This window comes from Coregonus clupeaformis, chromosome 8 (assembly GCF_020615455.1).
Source record: "Coregonus clupeaformis isolate EN_2021a chromosome 8, ASM2061545v1, whole genome shotgun sequence".
Lineage (NCBI taxonomy): Eukaryota > Metazoa > Chordata > Actinopteri > Salmoniformes > Salmonidae > Coregonus > Coregonus clupeaformis.
In genome coordinates, this window is record NC_059199.1 from 12423553 (window position 1) to 12446463 (window position 22911).

At 41.8% G+C, this 22911-nt stretch overlaps 1 protein-coding gene across 3 annotated transcripts in view; it reads left to right on the forward strand.

The window, feature by feature from the left end:
• LOC121571119 (RAS guanyl-releasing protein 2) overlaps nucleotides 1–22911 on the forward strand; it is a 63947-nt gene that overhangs the window by 21623 nt on the left and 19413 nt on the right. For 2 of the 3 annotated variants that reach the window (XM_041882422.2, XM_041882420.2), the window contains exons 2-12: nucleotides 5227–5374; nucleotides 5668–5770; nucleotides 6021–6077; nucleotides 6266–6397; nucleotides 7009–7159; nucleotides 9583–9756; nucleotides 11969–12085; nucleotides 12501–12782; nucleotides 19043–19123; nucleotides 19504–19629; nucleotides 19892–20007. In XM_041882422.2, the coding sequence (XP_041738356.1) occupies nucleotides 5305–5374; nucleotides 5668–5770; nucleotides 6021–6077; nucleotides 6266–6397; nucleotides 7009–7159; nucleotides 9583–9756; nucleotides 11969–12085; nucleotides 12501–12782; nucleotides 19043–19123; nucleotides 19504–19629; nucleotides 19892–20007 (1409 nt within the window). In that variant the 5' untranslated portion in view covers nucleotides 5227–5304. Of the gene's footprint in view, nucleotides 1–3785; nucleotides 4207–5226; nucleotides 5375–5667; nucleotides 5771–6020; nucleotides 6078–6265; nucleotides 6398–7008; nucleotides 7160–9582; nucleotides 9757–11968; nucleotides 12086–12500; nucleotides 12783–19042; nucleotides 19124–19503; nucleotides 19630–19891; nucleotides 20008–22911 lie in introns of those variants that run through there. The other variant, XM_041882421.2, reaches the window with a different exon arrangement.

Below are 22911 nucleotides of genomic sequence, written 5' to 3' on the forward strand. Positions count from 1 at the left end.
CGTACAAAATCAGCAGGGGATCAAATACTTTTTTCCCCTCACTGTGTATATATATATATATATACAGTGGGGAGAACAAGTATTTGATACACTGCCGATTTTGCAGGTTTTCCTACTTACAAAGCATGTAGAGGTCTGTAATTTTTATCATAGGTACACTTCAACTGTGATAGACCATGGTAGCAAGATCTTATCTATTTTTGCTAACTTTCTATTAAAATGTATTGGAGTGAGATCATTTATTTCATTTGGGATATGTATTCCGAGTATATCCACATCATTATGCACTATAGCCTATTTATTGCCTTACCTCCATAACTTGCTACATTTGCACACACTGTATATATATTTTCTGTTGTATTTTTGACTTTGTTTTATTTTACCCCATATGTAACTCTGTGTTGTTTTTATCGCACTGCTTTGCTTTATCTTGGCCAGGTCGCAGTTGTAAATGAGAACTTTTTCTCAACTGGCTTACCTGGTTAAATAAAGGTGAAATAAAAAATAAAAATCACCATCAGACCATTTTATTGGTGAACTACATGGTAATGTAAAATTTTTATTTTTTTGTGATCCAATACGTAATATAGTACATCTATCATAATTTGGTTGTAATCCAAACAGGTTAGAAATGTATCTAGATCCTCTATGAGGCTGTGGAGGGATACAAGTTGTGGATTTAAAAGAAAATATGAATCATCAGCGTACAATGACACCTTTGTTTTTAAGCCCTGGATTTCTAATCCTTTGATATTATTGTTGGATCTGATTTTAATAGCTAACATCTCGATGGCCATACTAAATAGAAATGCCGATAGTGGACATCCTTGTTTCACTCCTCTTGACAGTTTAAAACTTTCGGAGAAATAGCCATTATTTACTATTTTACACCTAGGGTTACTATACATGATTTTAACCCATTTAATAAGAGATTCTCCAAAATTGAAATGCTAAAGGAATTTATATATAAACCCCAATTGTACTTTATCAAATGCCTTTTCGAAGTCTGCTATGAATAGCAGGCCTGGTTTCCCAGATTTTTCATAGTGTTCTATTTTTTCCAGTACTTGCCTTATATTATCTCCAATGCATCTTCCATGTAAAAAACCTGTATGATTAGAATGAATAATGTCCGACAATACCTTTTTAATTCTATGAGCTATACATTTTGCTAGAATTTTTGCATCACAACACTGAAGTGTAAGGGGCCTCCAATTTTTTTAATGGACTGGATCTTTGTATTTTCCACTTGTATCCTGTTTCAGTAATAATTAAATCAGACCTTCTTCTTGAGTGTCTGATAATCTACCATTTACATAGGAGTGGTTAAAACATGCTAATAACTGTCCTCTGAGTATATCAAAAAAAGGTTTGGTATACCTCGACTGGTATGCCATCCAACCCTGGAGTTTTCCCGGACTTAAAGTCTTTAATTGCATCCAGAAGTTCCTCCTCTGTAATTTCACTTTCACATGAGTCTTTCTGTATGGCTGTTAATTTAACATTATCAATAGAAAAAAAATCTCTACAATTAACTTCAGTTAGAGGAGATGGAGGCGACTGAAACGAAAACATATGCGTAAAGTACTTTGTTTCTTCCTTCAAAATATAATTTGGTGAATCATGGGTGACTCCGTCATTTGTAACCAGTTTCAGTACATTCCTTTTGGTAGCATTCCTATGCTGAAGATTAAAAAAGAATTTGGTGCATTTTTCCCCATATTCCATCCAGTTTGCTTTATTTTTATAATATATTACACTTGATCTTTCTTGAATAAGTTTCTCAATTTCTTTTTGTTTTTCCTCTAATTTATTCTGAGCCTCTATGTTACAGTTTTTATTGCTATCTATCTGTTCTGTTAGACCTTCTATTTCCTTTGTTAGTATGGACTCTTTTGACCTAAATTGCTTTTGTTTTCGAGATGAGTACTGAATTGCATGGCCTCTAAAGGCACATTTTAAAGGTGTCCCATACAATAAGGGGATTTGCTGTACCTAAGTTATGTCTGAAAAAATATGTTATGAATTCCTCTGTCCTAGTTAAAAACAAGTTATCATCCAATAGGCTTTGATTAAATCTCCAATATCCTTGCCCACGTGGAAATTCAGTAAGAGTAATGTATATGGCAATTATATGATGGTCCGGCCGCATTCTGTCCCCTATCAACACTTTTTAAACTTTTGGTACCAACGAGAATGACATAAGAAAGAAGTCAAGTAGGCTAGCTTGATTGAGTCTCCGCCATGTATATCTCACTAAATCAGGATATTTAAGCCTCCATATATCTACTAGTTCTAATGTATCCATGACATTCATGATTTCCTTAAGAGCATGAGGGTGATTGTTTGTAGTGTGACTTCCTTTACGGTCCATTGAGCTATTTAAAACAGTATTTTAATCTCCCACCATAATACTAGAGTCTTGAATTGCTTGCAGGGTTGATAATGTATTATATATATATTGTCAAAGAAGTGTGGATCATCATTATTTGGTCCGTAAAGGTTAATGAGTGTTGCTTTAGCAGTATGCTTAGGGCCATTGTCCTGCTGGAAGGTGAACCTCCGTCCCAGTCTCAAATCTCTGGAAGACTGAAACAGGTTTCCCTCAAGAATTTCCCTGTATTTAGCGCCATCCATCATTCCTTCAATTCTGACCAGTTTCCCAGTCCCTGCCGATGGAAAAACATCCCCACAGCATGATGCTGTTCTCTGGGTGATGAGAGGTGTTGGGTTTGCGCCAGACATAGCATTTTCAAAAAGCTCAATTTTAGTCTCATCTGACCAGAGTACCTTCTTCCATATTTTTGGGGAGTCTCCCACATGCCTTTTGGCGAACACCAAACGTGTTTGCTTATTTTCTTCTTTAAGCAATGGCTTTTTTCTGGCCACTCTTCTGTAAAGCCCAGCTCTGTGGAGTGTACGGCTTAAAGTGGTCCTATGGACAGATACTCCAATCTCCGCTGTGGAGCTTTGCAGCTCCTTCAAGGGTCACTTTGTTGCCTCTCTGATTAATGCCCTCCTTTCCTGGTCCGTGAGTTTTGGTGGGCGGCCCTCTCTTGGCAGGTTTGTTGTGGTGCCATATTCTTTCAATTTTTTTATAATGGAATTAATTGTGCTCGGTGGGATGTTCAAAGTTTTGGATATTATTTTATAACCCAACCCTGATCTGTACTTCTCCACTACTTTGTCCCTGACCTGTTTGGAGAGCTCCACTTTTGATAAACAGTGCAAAAATAGAAATTGGCCTTAAACAGTTAGGATCAGCTTGACCTCCCCCTTTAAATAAAGAACGCACCATGGCTGCCTTCCAAGCATTGGGAACCTCCCCAGAGAGGAGAGACAGGTTAAAAGATCAGAGATAGGCTTGGCGATGATAGGGGCAGCAACCTTAAAGAAGAAATTATCTAAACCATCTGACCCAGATGGTTTTTAGGGATCAAGTTTAAGGAGCTCCTTTAGCACCTCAGACTCAGTGACTGCCTACAGGAAGAAGCTTTGTAGCGGGGCAGGGGAAAAAGAGGGAGGAGCATCGGGGCTAGTCGCATTAGAAGGGGTGGGAGATGAGGAAATGTAGGACGGGCAAGGAGGCATGGCTGAGTCCAATAGGAATCCTGACTTAATGAAGTGGTGATTAAAGAGCTCAGCCATGTGCTCTTTGTCAGTAACAACCACATCATCAACATTAAGGGACATGGGCAGCTGTGAGGAGGAGGGTTTATTCTCCAGGTCTTTAACCGTTTTCCAGAACTTCTTGGGGTTAGACCCACAGAGTGAGAACTGCTCCTTAAAGTAACTAACGTTGGCCTTCCTGATAGCCTGAGTGCACTTATTTCTAATTTGCCTGAACGAGAGCCAGTAATCCTGAGAATGCGTGTGCCGAGCCTTTCACCAAATGGAATTCTTGAGGTGGAGTAAATCTGCCAGATCACGGTCGAACCTGTTTTTTTATTATCCTTTTCTTTATGGGGGCGTGTTTGTTAACAATACCGCTGAAAATATATGCATGTACATACAGTACATTTGCATGTTTGCTCAAATGCTTAAAAATATTCCTGAAATGCATGGCTATGACATCTAGTTTACAGGGGGGCCAAAGTGGTTCCTAATTTTGGCTTCTTAAATGACCCTTTACGTATTGATCAATGGAGATACTATTTTGGGCTACCAAGCCAAAACATTGGCAGTGATATAACTTAAATTCTGATGGTGAGTAAAAATACAAAATGTTTGATTTCATCACATTTTTACATTCTGCCATAAAGAGCACATGTTCAACTTTTTTTCCATCTCAAGAGTTAAAAAAGTTACAATAGTTAGTGCCTCTTCAGCTTAGTTAAATAATGGGGGAAAACATCAGAGATCGGGGACTAGGTTGTTTTATTGAGTTTTTATCAATTTCAACAAAAACGATACATCGTACAATATGTCAAAGTGTAGGTCTAGATCTTGTGCTTCCAATGAATGGTATTATACGTTTCTACAGTGGATGGTTAGCGGTGTTATGGTGTGTTCGTAACCAAGTGGGAAGTGGAAATTTGCCACATCTAAGAAAAATCTTACTTGAAATGCCCTCCAACTGGTAATTGCTAGTTAAATCTTGTGACGGGGAATATATTTTAAAAAACATTTCCAAATACATTTTAAATATATAAAAAATATACAGTATTTACCAAATATACATTCTTTAATGTATTTTACAATGTATTTTTTTTCCGTATGGGATGTTGTATCCCTACGAACCACAATGAGGTTCCCTGTACGTACTGTAAAATACATATTTCTGAGTATTGAGTCAAATATACTTTCTAGGCAACATGGTCCCATTAGAATGTCAGAATAGTGACGCTGAACCATTGTAGGTATACTGTATGTCACCTGATCTGTTGGTTTGCTCAAGTATGCTGTTTTCAAATGTAACGCTACCGCAATCCATCAGTATCCAGCTACCGCAATCCATCAGTATCCAGCTACCGCAATCCATCAGTATCCAGACATGTTATTGTTCTAATTCCATTGTTTGATGTTGTCAACATTTCCTGTATACTTCCTGGATATCTTGCATAATTAAATCAGAGCGACATAACAGACTATTACTGGCAACCATTCCAAACCCTGTACTGATGCTCTCATTTCTTTGTACAGGAGTTGAATTTCTTGGGTGAAATGTGTTTTCTGTGCAATACCTTTTTAATCTTCTCTATCTTCACCTTGTCTTTTTGTGCCCAGGAGTGCATTTGAAGTGGGAAGAAAGGGTAGAGGACAAAGAACACTGGGAAACGAGAGGAAGAGAAGAGGAGGAGAAAGATGGAGCCTAGATCTTTAGAACAGTCTGCGACGGTGGATGAGCTGGTGGAAGCGTGCATCCAAGCCTTTGGTCAGTCTCTTTATTTGTCTATGAGCACTCAAATATACATGCTACTCAATGTCTAAATAAACAACATATACTCTTTGTGCAATCAGAAGAACATTTGCAGGAACAGATTGCAAGGAGAAGAAGATAATAAGATACCATTTTCCGTATGTCCATGCACCACCTGAAGTAGCTCATGTTGTCAGTCTCAAATCAATAATAATTGGTTGTCTTATTTGCAGTAACACTTCTATAATTTGGCTGAAAGGACGTACAGGGAATGTTGATTAATGAGCAATGCGTCTGTCCTCTTTCAGATGAGACGGGCGCTTTGAGTGACCCCTCCGTAGTGCGCATGTTCCTCATGATGCATCCCTGGTACCTCCCCTCCACCGACATGGCAAAGAAACTACTTCTCAAGTATCCTTCACCATCAGGCACCTGCTTACGGCTTATCACATCTTGTCAGCTACTGTAAGATCAACAGATACTCTTTAAGGTGCCAGTGAATGGAAAGGAAGAGGTAAGATGGATGGAATGTTCCTAGCGTGCAAAACTGGTTGCAATGACGTCTTGTGCGGTCAGGCCATGGTCAGGTTGTATGCTGATTGTAAAAGGAAGTTTTTGAAATGTCTTAGTAGATGTTTTATGTACCTTAACGGTTGATCAGATCACAGGAGGAGAGCTGCACTGCTGAGCTCAGGACAAGAATCTGCCACTTGGTGAAGTAAGACACATTCACAATTGCTTTTGTTATTAGGTTGGGGAAGTTTCTTTATTGTTTACCTCTCCCTCACTATCTCTCTCTCTCTCTCTCTCTCTCTCTCTCTCTCTCTCTCTTTCTATCTCTCTTTCGCTTCCCTCCCTACCTATCTCCCTCACTCCCTACCTCCCTACCTCTCTCTCTCTTTCTAGGTACTGGATCAGTGAGTTCCCAGCGGAGTTCAATCTAAACCCAGAGCTGGCAGAGCAGATCAAAGACCTCAAGGACCTCTTGACCACTGAGGGGAACGAGCGCCAGAGTCAGCTCATCGACATCGACAGTGTGTAAGTGTCCCCATGTTACACTTCACTAAAGTGTGTGTGTTTGTGTCTATGAAGTGTGTCCCCGTTCCACTGTAATTTCTCCCTCCACCAGCTTCCATCAGTGTGTATGTGTCCCCACGCTACACACATTTCAAGTGTATTTGCCGTATAAGAAATACTCATCGGAGTATTAACAATAAAACAGCATTTAAACAGACGAAAGTTTAGAAAACAGCAGAAAGTTCAGTGCCTATGTTCTCAGGCCGAAGGCTGTGACCTCGCGTTACAGAGCTCCTAAATGACCCGTCCTATTTCCTTTCGGGTCATATGTCTGTCTGTTACCCTGGTATCCCTAGTGGGTCATTAGGGTATAGCTATCGCTATAGGGTGCTTTCATGGGACAGCAGCATTTCATAAACAGTTGTATTTTTTCTCTTGCATCTTCTGTAGTGTCTTCTATCTTCTTTCATTGCAGAGATTTGGTTCAGCAAGCTGTATTTTCTTAGCCTGGAATGCAAAATGTTTCAGAAACATAGTGAAACAGAGCAATATTACGTTTGGATTCCAGGTTTGCATTTTGTGTGCTTGGCTCATACATGACAGTGACCATATGTGCTTTTTGTCCCTCTCAGGCCGTCATACAAGTGGAAGCGTCAGGTGACCCAGAGGCAGCCATCCATGTCTAAGAAGAGGAAGATGTCTCTGCTGTTTGACCACCTGGACTCCAGTGAGCTTGCCACACACCTCACTTACCTGGAGTACAAGTCCTTCTGCAAGATACTGGTACGTGGGGCTGTGGGGAGTAGTGTGTCTGTCCCCCAGAACTGGGTTGAAATAGTATTTTTTTTCTTTCAAATTCTTAAACCTGCACTTGACTGAGCTTGGCTAGCTGAATGGAACTAATGGAATAGTCCCAAAAGTGCAAATCCCATCCACCTGGCACTCCAGGCAGGCTCAATTAAACACTCAAAGTATTTGAAAGAAAACACATACTGTTTGAACCCAGGTCTGCTGTCCAAACTGCCTTTGCATTGCTCATTCAACATGGGACTTATCCTTACTTACAGTGGGGAAAAAAAGTATTTAGTCAGCCACCAATTGTGCAAGTTCTCCCACTTAAAAAGATGAGAGGCCTCTAATTTTCATCATAGGTACACGTCAACTATGACAGACAAAATGAGATTTTTTTTCTCCAGAAAATCACATTGTAGGATTTTTCATGAATTTATTTGCAAATTATGGTGGAAAATAAGTATTTGGTCAATAACAAAAGTTTCTCAATACTTTGTTATATACCCTTTGTTGGCAATGACACAGGTCAAACGTTTTCTGTAAGTCTTCACAAGGTTTTCACACACTGTTGCTGGTATTTTGGCCCATTCCTCCATGCAGATCTCCTCTAGAGCAGTGATGTTTTGGGGCTGTCGCTGGGCAACACGGACTTTCAACTCCCCTCCAAAGATTTTCTATGGGGTTGAGATCTGGAGACTGGCTAGGCCACTCCAGGACCTTGAAATGCTTCTTACGAAGCCACTCCTTCATTGCCCGGGCGGTGTGTTTGGGATCATTGTCATGCTGAAAGACCCAGCCACGTTTCATCTTCAATGCCCTTGCTGATGGAAGGAGGTTTTCACTAAAAATCTCACGATACATGGCCCCATTCATTCTTTCCTTTACACAGATCAGTCGTCCTGGTCCCTTTGCAGAAAAACAGCCCCAAAGCATGATGTTTCCACCCCCATGCTTCACAGTAGGTATGGTGTTCTTTGGATGCAACTCAGCATTCTTTGTCCTGCAAACACGACGAGTTGAGTTTTTACCAAAAAGTTATATTTTGGTTTCATCTGACCATATGACATTCTCCCAATCCTCTTCTGGACCATCCAAATGCACTCTAGCAAACTTACATTTACATTTAAGTCATTTAGCAGACGCTCTTATCCAGAGCGACTTACAAATTGGTGCATTCACCCTATAGCCAGTGGGTTAACCACTTTACAATAATTGTTTTTATTTATTTATTTTTTATTTTTTATTTTTTTGGGGGGTACATGTCCAGACGGGCCTGGACATGTACTGGCTTAAGCAGGGGGACACGTCTGGCACTGCAGGATTTGAGTCCCTGGCGGCGTAGTGTGTTACTGATGGTAGGCTTTGTTACTTTGGTCCCAGCTCTCTGCAGATCATTCACTAGGTCCCCCCGTGTGGTTCTGGGATTTTTGCTCACCGTTCTTGTGATCATTTTGACCCCACGGGGTGAGATCTTGCGTGGAGCCCCAGATCGAGGGAGATTATCAGTGGTCTTGTATGTCTTCCATTTCCTAATAATTGCTCCCACAGTTGATTTCTTCAAACCAAGCTGCTTACCTATTGCAGATTTAGTCTTCCCAGCCTGGTGCAGGTCTACAATTTTGTTTCTGGTGTCCTTTGACAGCTCTTTGGTCTTGGCCATAGTGGAGTTTGGAGTGTGACTGTTTGAGGTTGTGGACAGGTGTCTTTTATACTTTTAAACAGGTGCCATTAATACAGGTAACGAGTGGAGGACAGAGGAGCCTCTTAAAGAAGAAGTTACAGGTCTGTGAGAGCCAGAAATCTTGCTTGTTTGTAAGTGACCAAATACTTATTTTCCACCATAATTTGCAAATAAATTCATTAAAAATCCTACAATGTGATTTTCTGGATTTTTTTTTCTCATTTTGTCTGTCATAGTTGACGTGTACCTATGATGAAAATTACAGGCCTCTCTAATTTTTTTAAGTGAGAGAACTTGCACAATTGGTGGCTGACTAAATACTTTTTTCCCCCACTGTATTTGACCTCTCAGCTTCCCTATCAAATCTAAAAATCTCTAACAGAAATCCGAAAAAAAGTAACAACAATGACAAATGGTTTGATGAAGAATGCAAAAACCTAAGAAAGAAATTGAGAAACCTATCCAAACAAAAACATAGAGACCCAGAAAACCTGAGCCTACGCCTTCACTATGGTGAATCACTAAAACAATACAGAAATACACTATGGAAAAATAAGGAACAGCATGTCAGAAATCAGCTCAATGTAGATGACAATTACAGGCCTCTCTCATCTTTTTAAGTGGGAGAAATTGCACAATTGGTGGCTGACTAAATACTTTTTTCCCCCACTGTATATGCGAGTTTAACAGCTTCTGTATGCCCACTGAATACATTACAACCCCCCCCACCCAGTTCCAGGACTACCACAGCTTTGTGATGCATGGCTGCACGGTGGACAACCCCATCCTGGAGCGCTTCATCACACTCTTCAACAGTGTGTCTCAGTGGATCCAACTCATGGTGCTCAGCAAGCCCACCGCCCCCCAGAGGGCTGCAGTCATCTCCCACTTCATCAGGGTGGCTCAGGTATGTAGGCTGGGGCAGATTGGAGTTGGAGTTTTCCTTATATTATTCAATCTTGTTCTGAGGGAAGCTATTAGTCTGAGTGCCAGTCTGTTTGTGCTATCATGTCAATGCCTTGTCACGCATTGTCATGTTTGGCTTCACAATGACAGCAATGGAGTTGGCAAGAGCACAAACAGATCTGGGACCAGGCTAGGAAGCTCTGTCTCGAGGGCCGAAGCAAATGTGACTAGTTAATAGGCAAGTAATGTGAGTGGTTAAATTCAGGCAAGTAATCCCAATGGGTTATGGTTAGGGTATGGTTAGGGTTATGGTTAGGGTAAGGGGTTGAGTCCTGGTCCACTTAGAGCAGGGACATGGATTGGAGTTAAGCCTCAGGGGTTGAGATGAGACAGAGGAGTTCTGTCATGGAGAGGAATAGAAAGGGAGATGAGGATATGGACAGAGATTGGATAGATACCAAAATACCCTTACACAAAACCGCGGGTTACGCTTCAGGTATTATGAACTGTGTTCAAATACAATTACTGCTCGTTATTCCTAACAGAAGTTATCCAAGTGTGCTTATCAGTAGTGTTATTTTCTCAGTACTACTACTACCAGAAGGGAGGCTATATTTGGATTTGTTAGAGAATAATGTTTAGAAGAGTGTTTGGAGTGTGCCTCCCTCATTCCCCAACGCCACTCTCTTCTCTCCTCTCCAAAACAAACTCTTCATGATTTATTCACTGACGCCGCAGCAGGCTCACACCCCTCCTTTCCCACCCCCCCCCACCCCCCTCTCTCACCTCTCCTCTGCCAAATATGCCCAAGCTCAAATATCCCAGCTGGATGCTAGCTAGCTAGTTTAGCACCCCGACTGAGTTTGCTAAATAAAACACTTTGCCTTCCGAAATTCGAAGGATCAAATAATTATTTTGGATTGTGAGAAGAGAAAGAGATGCCCAAATACACACCCGGCTGAAAGTTGGGTGGGTGTATTTTCCAAAGCTGTGATCCCGCTCCAATAGACCCCAGGGAAGGGTTACCTCTCCTTCTTCCTGCTTCCTCCCTCTCTCCTTTCACCCCTCCCTCCTCTTTCACTCTATTCTTATCCTCCCTACCACAGAAGTATTCCTCTATTCATTTATCTTCTGATTTATTCAGTGTTTTGGATGAATTAGCTACTTTTCTCTGTAGTCTCGGCCTTATTTTCTATATTCTATCTCCCCTAACGTCTCTGTATAATCCATAGGCTTTTACCCATACAACCCTTTTTATTTGTTATCATATTGCTTGCCAGTATTTCCCATTATACATCAGATATTGTATATGTCAGTCATTAAGTAGTTTGTTACAATGCCTCACACACACAGCCCAAATGCAGAACATAACTTATCCCACACAGTGGAAAGCTTCGGCATATCGACAAGAGACCCTGATATTCCCTGTGCTATTGATACCTGTCACTGCTAGTCAGTGTCACTGTTAGTCAGTCTTTATACAGCAGTTTAGTAGAGTCTCCAGCCTGCAAGGCTGCCACAGAGCTTTTCCCATTGATTGGAGCGACCGGGCGGGTATTTGAGCTTAACCAAATGATGCCCGCTGGCAGTCCTCCCAAACAGCTGCGACCCCATAGATTTTCACTGGATACCATGTGGGCTGAAGGGCAAAGCTTTGCCCCTGCGGAGCTCCATTCACAAAGTATTACTGCAACTGTGAGACAATGATTATAACTTGTTTGCTGCTCTGCCTACTGTTTGAATGGAATTATCAGACTAGACCCTGCAATATTCTAGTGTAGCGAAGGAGTGCCTCTTATTGCTTCAGTTTGTGTGGGTTAGCTGGTGTGTGTGTGTGTGTGTGTGACCTTCCCAGGATTTGAGTTGTGTCTATCTCCTGGTTTATTGTGTGCCTCAAATTTCATCCAATTATTTTGTTTTCCCTCACAGAGAAAATAGACTCTCTCTCTCTCTCTCTCTCTCTCTCATATATCTCCAACATCACTGTTTATAACTAGCTTGCTCCTCTTCTGACTCATGTCTCTCTCTCTGAATCTTTACATTTTTCTGTCTGTTAATCATTTTGGAGTTCAGGTAGGTCTAGGCTAGTTAATCATTTGGAATTCAGGTACAGTAGGTCTCTGTGCTTAGCAAACTAAGGTAAGTAGGAGGGGTGCTCAACAACTAAGATATCTTTCTCCTTATCCACCTATTCTCTCCCTCTCCTCCTATAGAAACTGCTCGAGCTTCAGAACTTCAACACTCTGATGGCCGTAGTGGGGGGGCTCAGTAACAGCTCTATATCTCGTCTCAAAGACACCCAGTCACACATCAGCAACGAGACCGACAAGGTAAACTAACATCTCATGCTTTATCTACACTTCATGTTATCACTCTACAAACAGCCTGGTGTTACCACGACAATTACTATCTGAAAACATCACCTCGCGTCATAAAACCGAAAGGATTTAGAGAAGTGATTCTGTTATCATAGATTGTGTGTATGTATTGATATGTAGGCTACATGTGCCTTTTAAAAAAATGTATGTAGTTCTGTCCTTGAGCTGTTCTTGTCTATTAATGTTCTGTATTATGTCATGTTTCATGTTTTGTGTGGACCCCAGGAAGAGTAGCTGCTGCTTTTGCAACAGCTAATGGGGATCCTAATAAAATACAAAAAAATACCAAATCACAGCCCCATCCTTCCTCTCTTGTCTTCCTCTTCTCCTTCACACTCCTCCCTCATCCATCCATCCATCCCCTCAGGTGTTCAACAGCCTGATCGAGCTGGTGACGTCTTGCAGCAACTACAGCCAGTACCGACGTCGTTTCTCCGAGTGCACAGGCTTCCGTTTTCCTATTCTGGGCGTGCACCTCAAGGACCTGATCGCTGTGCACGTGGCGCTGTCCGACTGGGCCGACCCAGACAAGAGCAGGGTCAACCTGACCAAGTGCCAACAGCTGTATGCCATCCTCCAGGAGCTGGCGCTGATCCAGACCACGCCACCCAGCATCGATGCCAACACAGACCTTCTTAACCTACTTACGGTTAGTGTCACACAGCCTGGTCCCAGATCTATTTGTGCTGTCTTGCCAAGTTTGCAGTGACAATGACCATAGGAGTTGGCAAAACAGCACAAACAGATCTGGGCCCAGGCTAGATTCATATTCAAAATAAATTAAATGTGTTTGACATTCCCGGTAAATGAGGGCTGGGGCTGTTTCTCATGTATCATTGTATCTATGTTTTCATTTTACAGTTATTCAACCTTTACTCTTATACCATGTTTGTTTGTTTGTTTGTTTGTTTAATAATAATAATAATAATAATATGTTTATTTATCTGTTATAGATTTTATCTGGATGTAACCTTTATTGATCGGTGGTTTTCCAGGTTACTGTCATTGAGATAAACTGCTGGCCTAAGATGGCAGAAGGAGGATGGCAGTTATGTGTTACCATGGTGAACTACAGAGCATACATGAATATGCATAATTGACAGTAAAATAATATGGTTATGTATGCAGGAGTTACCTTCAGTTAGGGACTTCCAAGAAAATGTTAACGAGAGAGAGGCTGGAGCTTAATTGGCAGTTAAGAATGCATATTAATCCTTTGAGAGAGAGAGAGAGACATCAGCAACATACTAATACAGCAATCTACCACAAATTAATGGAATCAATGATAGCGTGTGGCTAAGAGGAGGACTGTCACTCAAAATTAGGGAATAAATTGAAAGTGACCTGTGGGAGTCCAAGGATGGAGAGGGAGCTTGATGGCCTAATATGATTTGCAAATTCCAATAGGTACCACTGGGAAATAGCTAATGACTACCTCGAATGGGGATTCAGGTTTCTGCTATTCAAATTAATTCCCACTCCTGTTCCTCTGATGATAAAGCTTATTTTACACCGTTAGACTGTGATATTGCCATATCATTTCCATTCCAGTGAAAAGTAATAGTGAATACCCTATCATGATTCCTGTGTGTTCTTCTGCTGTTTTGGCTAAGATCCAAAGGTGTACTGCACTCTGGCTTGCACAGTGAAAAACGATTCTCTCTTTCTGGTTTTCACCTACCCAGTGGGTAAAACTGGTTGACTCAATGTTGTTACCATTTAAATTCAACACCCAAAAACAATGTGAGGACGTTGAATCAACGTGGAAAAAATGATTGGATTTGCAAAAAGTCATAACATAAGGGCATTTGGTGTTTTTTTTTCACCAAGCTCTTAACCTAAATCCAATGACATGGTGACATTTGTGTTGATTTCATGTTGCGTTCACGTTAGTTGACAACTCAACCAAATGTAAATCAAATCTAGACATTGAACTGATGTATGTGTCTAGTGGGTAGTCTCTTTTTCTCTCTCTCACTCTTTCTCTCACTTTCACTCTCTCACTCACTCAGTCTCTTACTCACTCATTCATTCATTCTCTCACTCACTCTCTCTCTCTCTCTCTCTCTCACTCACTCACTCACTCACTCACTCACTCTCTCACACACATACATTCTTAATTGCCATTCATGATTCAACTTCACCTGACACCCACTTCCTATTGGGATATGTAAAGGTTGATTTCCTGTCAAGTTCCTTTATTAGCCCGGTTATCTAGAGGGAGATCGATACCGCCAGTCGCTGTGTGTGTGTGCGCTGTTTGAGTCCCCACCCCCCTTTTGCCCTCAGAACAGCCTCAATTTGTCGGGGGCATGGACTCTACATGGTGTCGAAAGCGTTCCATAGGGATGCTGGCCCATGTTGAATCCAATGCTTCGCACAATTGTGTCCAGTTGGCTGGATGTCCTTTGGGTTGTGGACCATTCACACGGGAAACTGTTGATTGTGAAAAACCCAGCAGCGTTGCAGTTGACACCTACAGCCTGGCACCTACTACCATACCCCCTCCAAAGGCACTTAAATATTTTGTGTTGCCCATTCACCCTCTGAATGGCACAAATACACAATCCATGTCTCAATTGTCTCAAGGCTTAAAAATAATTATTTAACCTGTCTCCTCCCCTTCATCTACACTGATTGAAGTGGATTTAATAAGGGATCATAGCTTTCACCTGGCCAGTCTATGTCATGGAAAGAGAAGGTGTTCCTAATGTTTTGTACACTCAGTGTATACACTACATGACCAAAAGTATGTAGACACCTGCTCAGCGCACATCTCATTCCAAAATCATGGGCATTAATATGGAGTTGGTCCCCCCTTTGCTGCTATAACAGCCTTCACTCTTCTGGGAAGGCTTGTCACTAGATGTTGGAACATTTCTGCAGGGACTTGCTTCCATTAAGCCACGAGCGTTAGTGAGGTCGGGCGATTAGGCCTGACTCGCAGTCGGCATTCCAATTCATCCCAAAGGTGTTCGATGGGGTTGAGGTCAGGGTTCTGTGCAGGCCAGTTAAGTTCTTCCACACCGATCACGACAAACCATTCTGTATGGACCTCGCTTTGGGCACGGGGGCATTGACATGCTGAAACAGGAAAGGGCTTTCCCCAAACTGTTGCCACGAAGTTGGAAGCATAGAATCGTCTAGAATGTCATTGTATGCTGCAGCGTTAAGATTTCCGTTCATTGGAACCATGAAAAACCATGAAAAACAGCCCCAGACCATTATTCCTCCTCCCCTAAACTTTACAGTTGGCACTATGCATTCGGGCAGGTAGCGTTCTCCTGGCATCCGCCAAACCCAGATTCATCTGTCAGACTGCCAGATGGTGAAGCGTGATTCATCACTCCAGAGAACGCGTTCTTTACACCACTCCATGGTATTCCTAGACTTGTGTGCGGCTGCTCGGCCATGGAAACCCATTTCATGAAGCTCTCGATGAACAGTTATTGTGCTGAAGTTGCTTCCAGAGGCAGTTTGGAACTCGGTAGTGAGTGTTGCAACCGAGGACAGACAGTTTTTACGTGCTACGCGCTTCAGCACTCTGCGGTCCTGTTCTGTGAGCTTGTGTGGCCTACAACTTCGCGGCTGAGCCTTTGCTCCTAGATGTTTCCACTTCACAATAACAGTAGTTACAGTTGACCGGGACACCTCTAGCAGGGCAGAAATGTTGACGAACTGACTTGTTGGAAAGGTGGCATCCTATGACGGTGCCACGTTGAAAGTCACTGAGCTCTTCAGTAAGACCATTCTACTGCCAATGTTTGTCTATGGAGATTGCATGGCTGTGTGCTCGATTTTATAAACCTGTCAGCAATTTGAAGGGGTGTCCACATACTTTTGTATATATATCGTAAGGTTTTTGTGCGTATGGAACATTGGACCAACACTTTACATGTTGCGTTTATATTTTTGTTCAGTGTAGCTTTTGGTTTATAGCGCAGGGGAATACACCTGAAAACAGTTCAGTGAAACTACAGTGCAGCGTTGTTATCAGCCTACTGTTTCCACTTTTGTATATATACAATTATACACAACAAGTAGAATAATCAGGCAACAGTTGAGAAAATAAATTTTCAAGGCCTCATGTGAATGACATGGAGGGAGCTATTGTGTGTCTAATATTATGACAGGCCAAATCTGCAGCAATATCTACTGTCTACGTTTTGCCCTAAAATAATGCAGATTTTCTCCTGAACAGGTAGTTCAACAAATCCGTTCGTTCTTCATATTTCAGTAGATAAGTACCTCTGAGTCATATGTGGAGCAGTGGAGTAGAACATGCTGCTCATTCTCTAGTTCACCCGAGCCACAGTGTTTACATAGTCTTTCTTCTCTGACCGTCCATGTTTTTCAATGGCGTCCTGTCTCTAAGGCCAGGCTAAGGTCACGGAGTATTTACATTGTTAATGTCTTCCTTTGTTTGAATTCTTTGATCTTGATTAGGTGTTGTGCTCTTTTGATATATGTATTTATAATTTGGTAACATTGAAGTTTGTGATTTAAATAGAATTTTGTTTAGCCAATAATTAGTGTATGCATTTTGGTTATAGATTTCTATTTGTTAGAATTTTGTTATTGATGGTTGAGGGTTGCAGTGTTTGCATGAGAAAGCTTTGTGATGATAACATTCTGGATCACAGTGTGTATATTTGTACAAAATGCCAGGTGTAACATTTCGGTAGGGCTTTTAACCAATGATGTATATTTTACATTGGAAAGGGGTCCCCAAAATGTGCTGCCATATAGCAGGATTTAAGTTACAGTTGAAGTCGGAAGTTTACATCCACTTAGGTTGGAGTCATTCAAACTAGTTTTTCAACCACTCCACAAATGTCTTGTTAACAAACTAGTTTTGGCAAGTCGGTTAGGACATCTACTTTGTGCATGACACAAGTAATTTTTCCAACAATTGTTTACAGACAGATTATTTCACTTATAATTCACTGTATCACAATGCCAGTGGGTCAGAAGTTTACATACACTAAGTTGACTGTGCCTTTAAACAGCTTGGAAAATTCCAGAAAACGATATCATGGCTTTAGAAGCTTTTGATAGGCTAATTGACACCATTTGAGTCAATTGGAGGTGTACCTGTGGATGTATTTCAAGGCCTACCTTCAAACTCAGTGCCTCTTTGCTTGACATGGGAAAATCTAAAGAAATCAGCCAAGACCTCCGAAAATAAATTGTAGACCTCCACAAGTCTGGTTCATCCTTGGGAGCAATTTCCAAACGCCTGAAGGTACCACGTTCATCTGTACAAACAATAGTATGCAAGTATAAACACCATGGGACCACGACGCTGTCATACCGCTCAGGAAGGAGACGCGTTCTGTCTCCTAGAGATGAACGTACTTTGGTGCGAAAAGTGCAAATCAATCCCAGAACAACAGCAAAGGACCTTGGGAAGATGCTGGAGGAAACAGGTACAAAAGTATCTATATCCACAGTAAAACGAGTCCTATATCGACATAACCTGAAAGGCCACTCAGCAAGGAAGAAGCCATTGCTCCAAAACCACCATTAAAAAGCCAGACTACGGTTTGCAACTGCACATGGGGATAAAGATCATACTTTTTGGAGAAATGTCCTCTGGTCTGATGAAACAAAAATAGAACTGTTTGGCTATAATGACCATCGTTATGTTTGGAGGATAAAGGGGGAGCTTGCAAGCCGAAGAACACCATCCCAACCGTGAAGCACGTGGGTGGCAGCATCATGCTGTGGGGGTGCTTTGCTGCAGGAGGGACTGGTGCACTTCACAAAATAGATGGCATCATGAGGAAGGAAAATTATGTGAAATATATTTAAGCAACATCTCAAGACATCAGTCAGGAAGTTAAAGCTTGGTCGCAAATGGGTCTTCCAAATGGACAATGACCCCAAGCATACTTTCAAAGTTGTGGCAAAATGGCTTAAGGACGACAAAGTCAATGTATTGGAGTGGCCATCACAAAGACCTGGCCTCAATCCTATAGAATATGTTAGGGCAGAACTGAAAAAGCGTGTGCGAGCAAGGAGGCCTGACTCAGTTACACCAGCTCTGTCAGGAGGAATGGGCCAAAATTCACCCAATTTATTGTGGGAAGCTTGTGGAAGGCTACCCAAAACATTTGACCCAAGTTAAACAATTTAAAGGCATTGCTACCAAATACTAATTGAGTGTATGTAAACTTCTGACCCACTGGGAATGTGATGAAAGACATAAAAGCTGAAAGAATTTTATTATTCTGACATTTCACATTCTTAAAATAAAGTGGTGATCCTAACTGGCCTAAGACAGGGAATTTTTACTAGGATTAAATGTCAGGAATTGTGAAAAACTGAGTTTAAATGTATTTGGTTAAGGTGTATGTAAACTTCCAACTTCAACTGTATGAAGGACTAAAATTATTTAAGCCAAATTCTAATTGGTGGGTTGAATATGTACAGGGTATTTTTTATTGCAAAATATGCTCTATGTACTTTCTTTTTGTTATTAGAAACTGACAGTCATTAATGAGTTGAAGGGCACCTGTGGAAGTTTGCTTAGAAGTGGTCGATACTCAATCATATAATTCCCTGGCTTTATACAGTTTATTCAACTTCAGCTTAGTTTGGACAGGTGTTGGAAGATGAAGTTAAAAAGTCAATCTGTCTGTGAAACCATGGCAATACGGTTTACTGTGGAGAGCCAATGTTAACTCACCAAATAGGCTTTAAGCCTTCTGGTCCAATCAATATATTTCTCTAGGTTTATTAATTAATTAATGAACCTTAAAAAGAAAATGATTCCATGATTATGTATTGGATATGAGAGAGAGCTGTATGCCTCTGGAAACAACAATGCATTCCTCTTCTTCGCTCCTCGGTTGTCATGGTATCCACATGCAGTAGCTATATTAATCAAGTTATCATGTGTTGCAGGTGTCTCTGGACCAGTACCACACAGAGGAGGAGATCTACCAGCTGTCTCTACAGAGAGAGCCACGAAGTGCTAAACCAGCGGTGAGAGCTAGGGACCGATAGGGGCCAATGTGTTCTTCCAGCTTATATGAAGCCAATTTTTTTCTTATATCTTACAGAAGAAGGTCAATGTGTTCTTATAACTTATATAGGAAGTAAATGTATTCTTCTTATAGCTTATAGGAAACCAATGAATTCTTATTGTATAGCTAATAGGAAACCAATATGTTAATCTTCGCATGTGATTTGAACACTGTTGTTCTCTCATGTTGAACTTTTCCCTTTTATTGCTTCTAGGAAGTCTCTGGAGATCTCTCTAGTTTGGGAACTCTCTCTTCTAAGAACTATCTTTGCTGAAATGACAACAATTTCCGCTTTATAAGTCATTGATTTATTTTCCTGTCTTTTCATTGGTTTGGCAGAACTCCGGCCCTGCCCCTGCTCCTGCCCCCAAGCCCAAGCCATCGATGATTGACGAGTGGGCTGCGTCGGTGAAGCCCAAAGCTGACCCTGCGGTCATCAACAAACACATAGAGAAGATGGTGGACGTACGTTACGCTAAGTGTCTCACATCTAGCCTGGTTGAACCAGATTGAATGCTGTCCTCAATGGTGAGCGCAGCATTTAGTCTGGTTTAACTCACATCCAATTGATGACTAATTACAACTTGTTGAGGCCATGTAATTGGCTTGGAACATAGTAGTTATCCTCACAGCTACCCTTTTATTAATCACAATGAGTCCGAGTCATGACAACCGTAGTACTCTTTGTTTTGATATGCAGTAGTAATGTGTGTTTCCTCGGTTACAGTCTGTCTTCAAGAACTTTGACACGGACGGGGACGGTCACATCTCCAGGGAGGAGTTTGAGATCATCAGGAACAACTTCCCCTACCTCAGCAAGTTTGGAGAACTGGACAAAAACCAGTGAGAGACAAAACCAGCATCTCAGCAACTGTTAACCATAGGCTACATAGCAACAGTCACGTATAACTGATATTGTAACCATATCATATGTAATAGTATCACACAATTAGATCGGGAAGGAGACACATCTTGTTAACCATCTCATTCTCTCTCGCTCTCTCTCTCTGCCCCTCTCTCCATCTCTCTCCCCCCTCCCTTACCTCTCCCCCTTCCCTTACCTCTCCCTCACCTCTCCCCCTCCCTTACCTCTCCCCCTCCTACCTCTCCCCCCTCCCTTACCTCTCCCCCCTCCCTTACCTCTCCCCCTCCCCTTACCTCCCTCCCTCCCTCCCCTCCCTTACCTCCCTCTCTCCCCTCCCTTACCTCCCTCACCTCCCTCTCTCCCTCCCTTACCTCCCTCTCTCCCCTCACCTCCCTCACCTCCCTCCCTCCCCTCACCTCTCTCCCTCCCTCCCTCCCTCTCAATTCAATGGGCTTTATGGGAAACATATGTTAACATTGCCAAAGCAAGTTAAATAGATAAAAAGCAAAAGTGAAATAAACAAATAATAAAAATGAACAGTAAACATTACACTCAAAAGTTCCAAAAGAAGAAAGACATTTCAAATGTCATTTTATGTCTATATACAGTGTTAAAGTACAAAAGGGAAAATAAATAAACATAAATATAGGTTGTATTTACAATGGTGTTTGTTCTTCACTGGTTGCCCTTTTCTTATGGCAACAGGTCACAAATCTTGCTGCTGTGATGGCACACTGTGGTATTTCACCCAATAGATATGGGAGTTTATCAAAATTGGATTTGTTTTCGAATGCTTTGTGGGTCTGTGTAATCTGAGGGAAGTATATGTCTCTAATATGGTCATACATTTGGCAGGAGGTTAGGAAGTGCAGCTCAGTTTCCACCTCATTTTGTGGGCAGTGTGCACATAGCCTGTCTTCTCTTGAGAGCCAGGTCTGCCTACCGTGGCCTTTCTCAATAGCAAGGCTATGCTCACTGAGTCTACATAGTCAAACGCTTAAGTCACAGTGGTCAGGTATTCTGCCACTGTGTACTCGCTGTTTAGGGCCAAATTGCATTCTTGTAGCCCTGCTACTGTGAGAGGCCGCGTAGACAGATCTGGCTCTCAAGAGAAGACAGGCTATGTGCACACTGCCCACAAAATGAGGTGCTCAGTTTTTTGTTAATTCTTTCCAATGTGTCAAGTAATTATATTTTTATTTTCTCATGATTTGGTTGGGTCTAATTGTGTTGCTGTGCTGGGGCTCTGTGGGATCTGTTTATGTTTGTGAACAGAGCCCCAGGACCAGCTTGCTTAGGGGACTGTTCTCCAGGTTCATTTATCTGTATGTGATGGCTTTGTTATGGAAGGTTTGGGAATCTCTTCCTTTTAGGTGGTTGTAGAATTTAACGTCTCTTTTCTGGATTTTGTGGTGTTTTACATTGTACACCAAGGATATTTTTTCAGAATTCTGCATGCAGAGTCTCAATTTGGTGTTTGTCCTATTTTGTGAATTCTTGGTTGGTGAGCGGACCACAGACCTCACAGCCATAAAGGGCAATGGGTTCTATAATTGATTCAAGTATTTTTAGCCAGATCCTAATTGGTATGTCGAATTGTATGTTCCTTTTGATGGCAAAGAAGGCCCTTCTTGCCTTGTCTCTCAGATTGTTCACAGCTTTGTGGAAGTTACCTGTGGTGCTGATGTTTAGGCCAAGGTACGTATAGTATTTTGTGTGCTCTAGGGCAACGGTGTCTAGATGGAATTTGTATTTGTGGTCCTGGCAAGTGAACCTTTTTTGGAACACCATTATTTTTGTCTTACTGAGATTTACTGTCAGGGCCCAGGTCTGACAGAATCTGTGCAAAAGATCTAGGTGCTGCTGTAGGCCCTCCTTGGTTGGGGACAGAAGCGGCAGATCATCAGCAAACAGTAGTCATTTGACTTCAGATTCTAGTAGGGTGAGGCCGGGTGCTGCAGCCTGTTCTAGTGCCCTCGCCAATTTGTTGATGTACAGTGCCTTCAGAAAGTATTCAGACCCCTTGACTTTTTCAACATTTTGTTACGTTACAGCCTTATTCTAAAATTGATTATTTTTTTTTTACTCCTCAGCAATCTACACACAATATCCCATAATGATTAATCAAAAACAGGTTTTTAGGAAATTTTTGCAAATATATTAAAAATACATAAGTATTCAGACCTTTTGCAATGTGACTCGAAATTGAGCTCAAGTGCATCCTGTTTCCATTGATTATCCTTGAGATGTTATTCAACTTGATTGGAGTCCACCTGTGGTAAATTCAATTGATTGGACATGATTTGGAAAGGCACACACCTGTCTATATAAGGTCCCACAGTTGACAGTGCATGTCAGAGCAAAAATCAAGCCATGAGGTCGAAGGAATTGTCCGTAGAGCTACGAGACAGGATTGTGTCAAGGCACAGATCTGGGAAGGGTACCAAAACATTTCTGCAGCATTGAAGGTCCTCAAGAACACAGTGGCCTCCATCATTATTAAATGGAAGAAGTTTGGAACCACCAAGACTCTTCCTAGAGCTGGCCACCCTGCCAAACTGAGCAATCGGGGGAGAAGGGCCTTGGTCAGGGAGGTGACCCGATGGTCACTCTGACAGAGCTCCGGAGTTCCTCTGTGGAGATGGGAGAACCTTCCAGAAGGACAACCATCTCTGCAGCACTCCATCAATCAGGCCTTTATGGTAGAGTGACCAGACAGAAGCCACTCCTCAGTGAAAGGCACATGACAGCCCGCTTGGAGTTTGCCAAAAGGCACCTAAAGACTCTCAGACCATGAGAAACAAGATTCTCTGGTCTGATGAAACCAAGATTGAACTATTTTGCCTGAATGCCAAGCGTCACGTCTGGAGGAAACCTGGCAC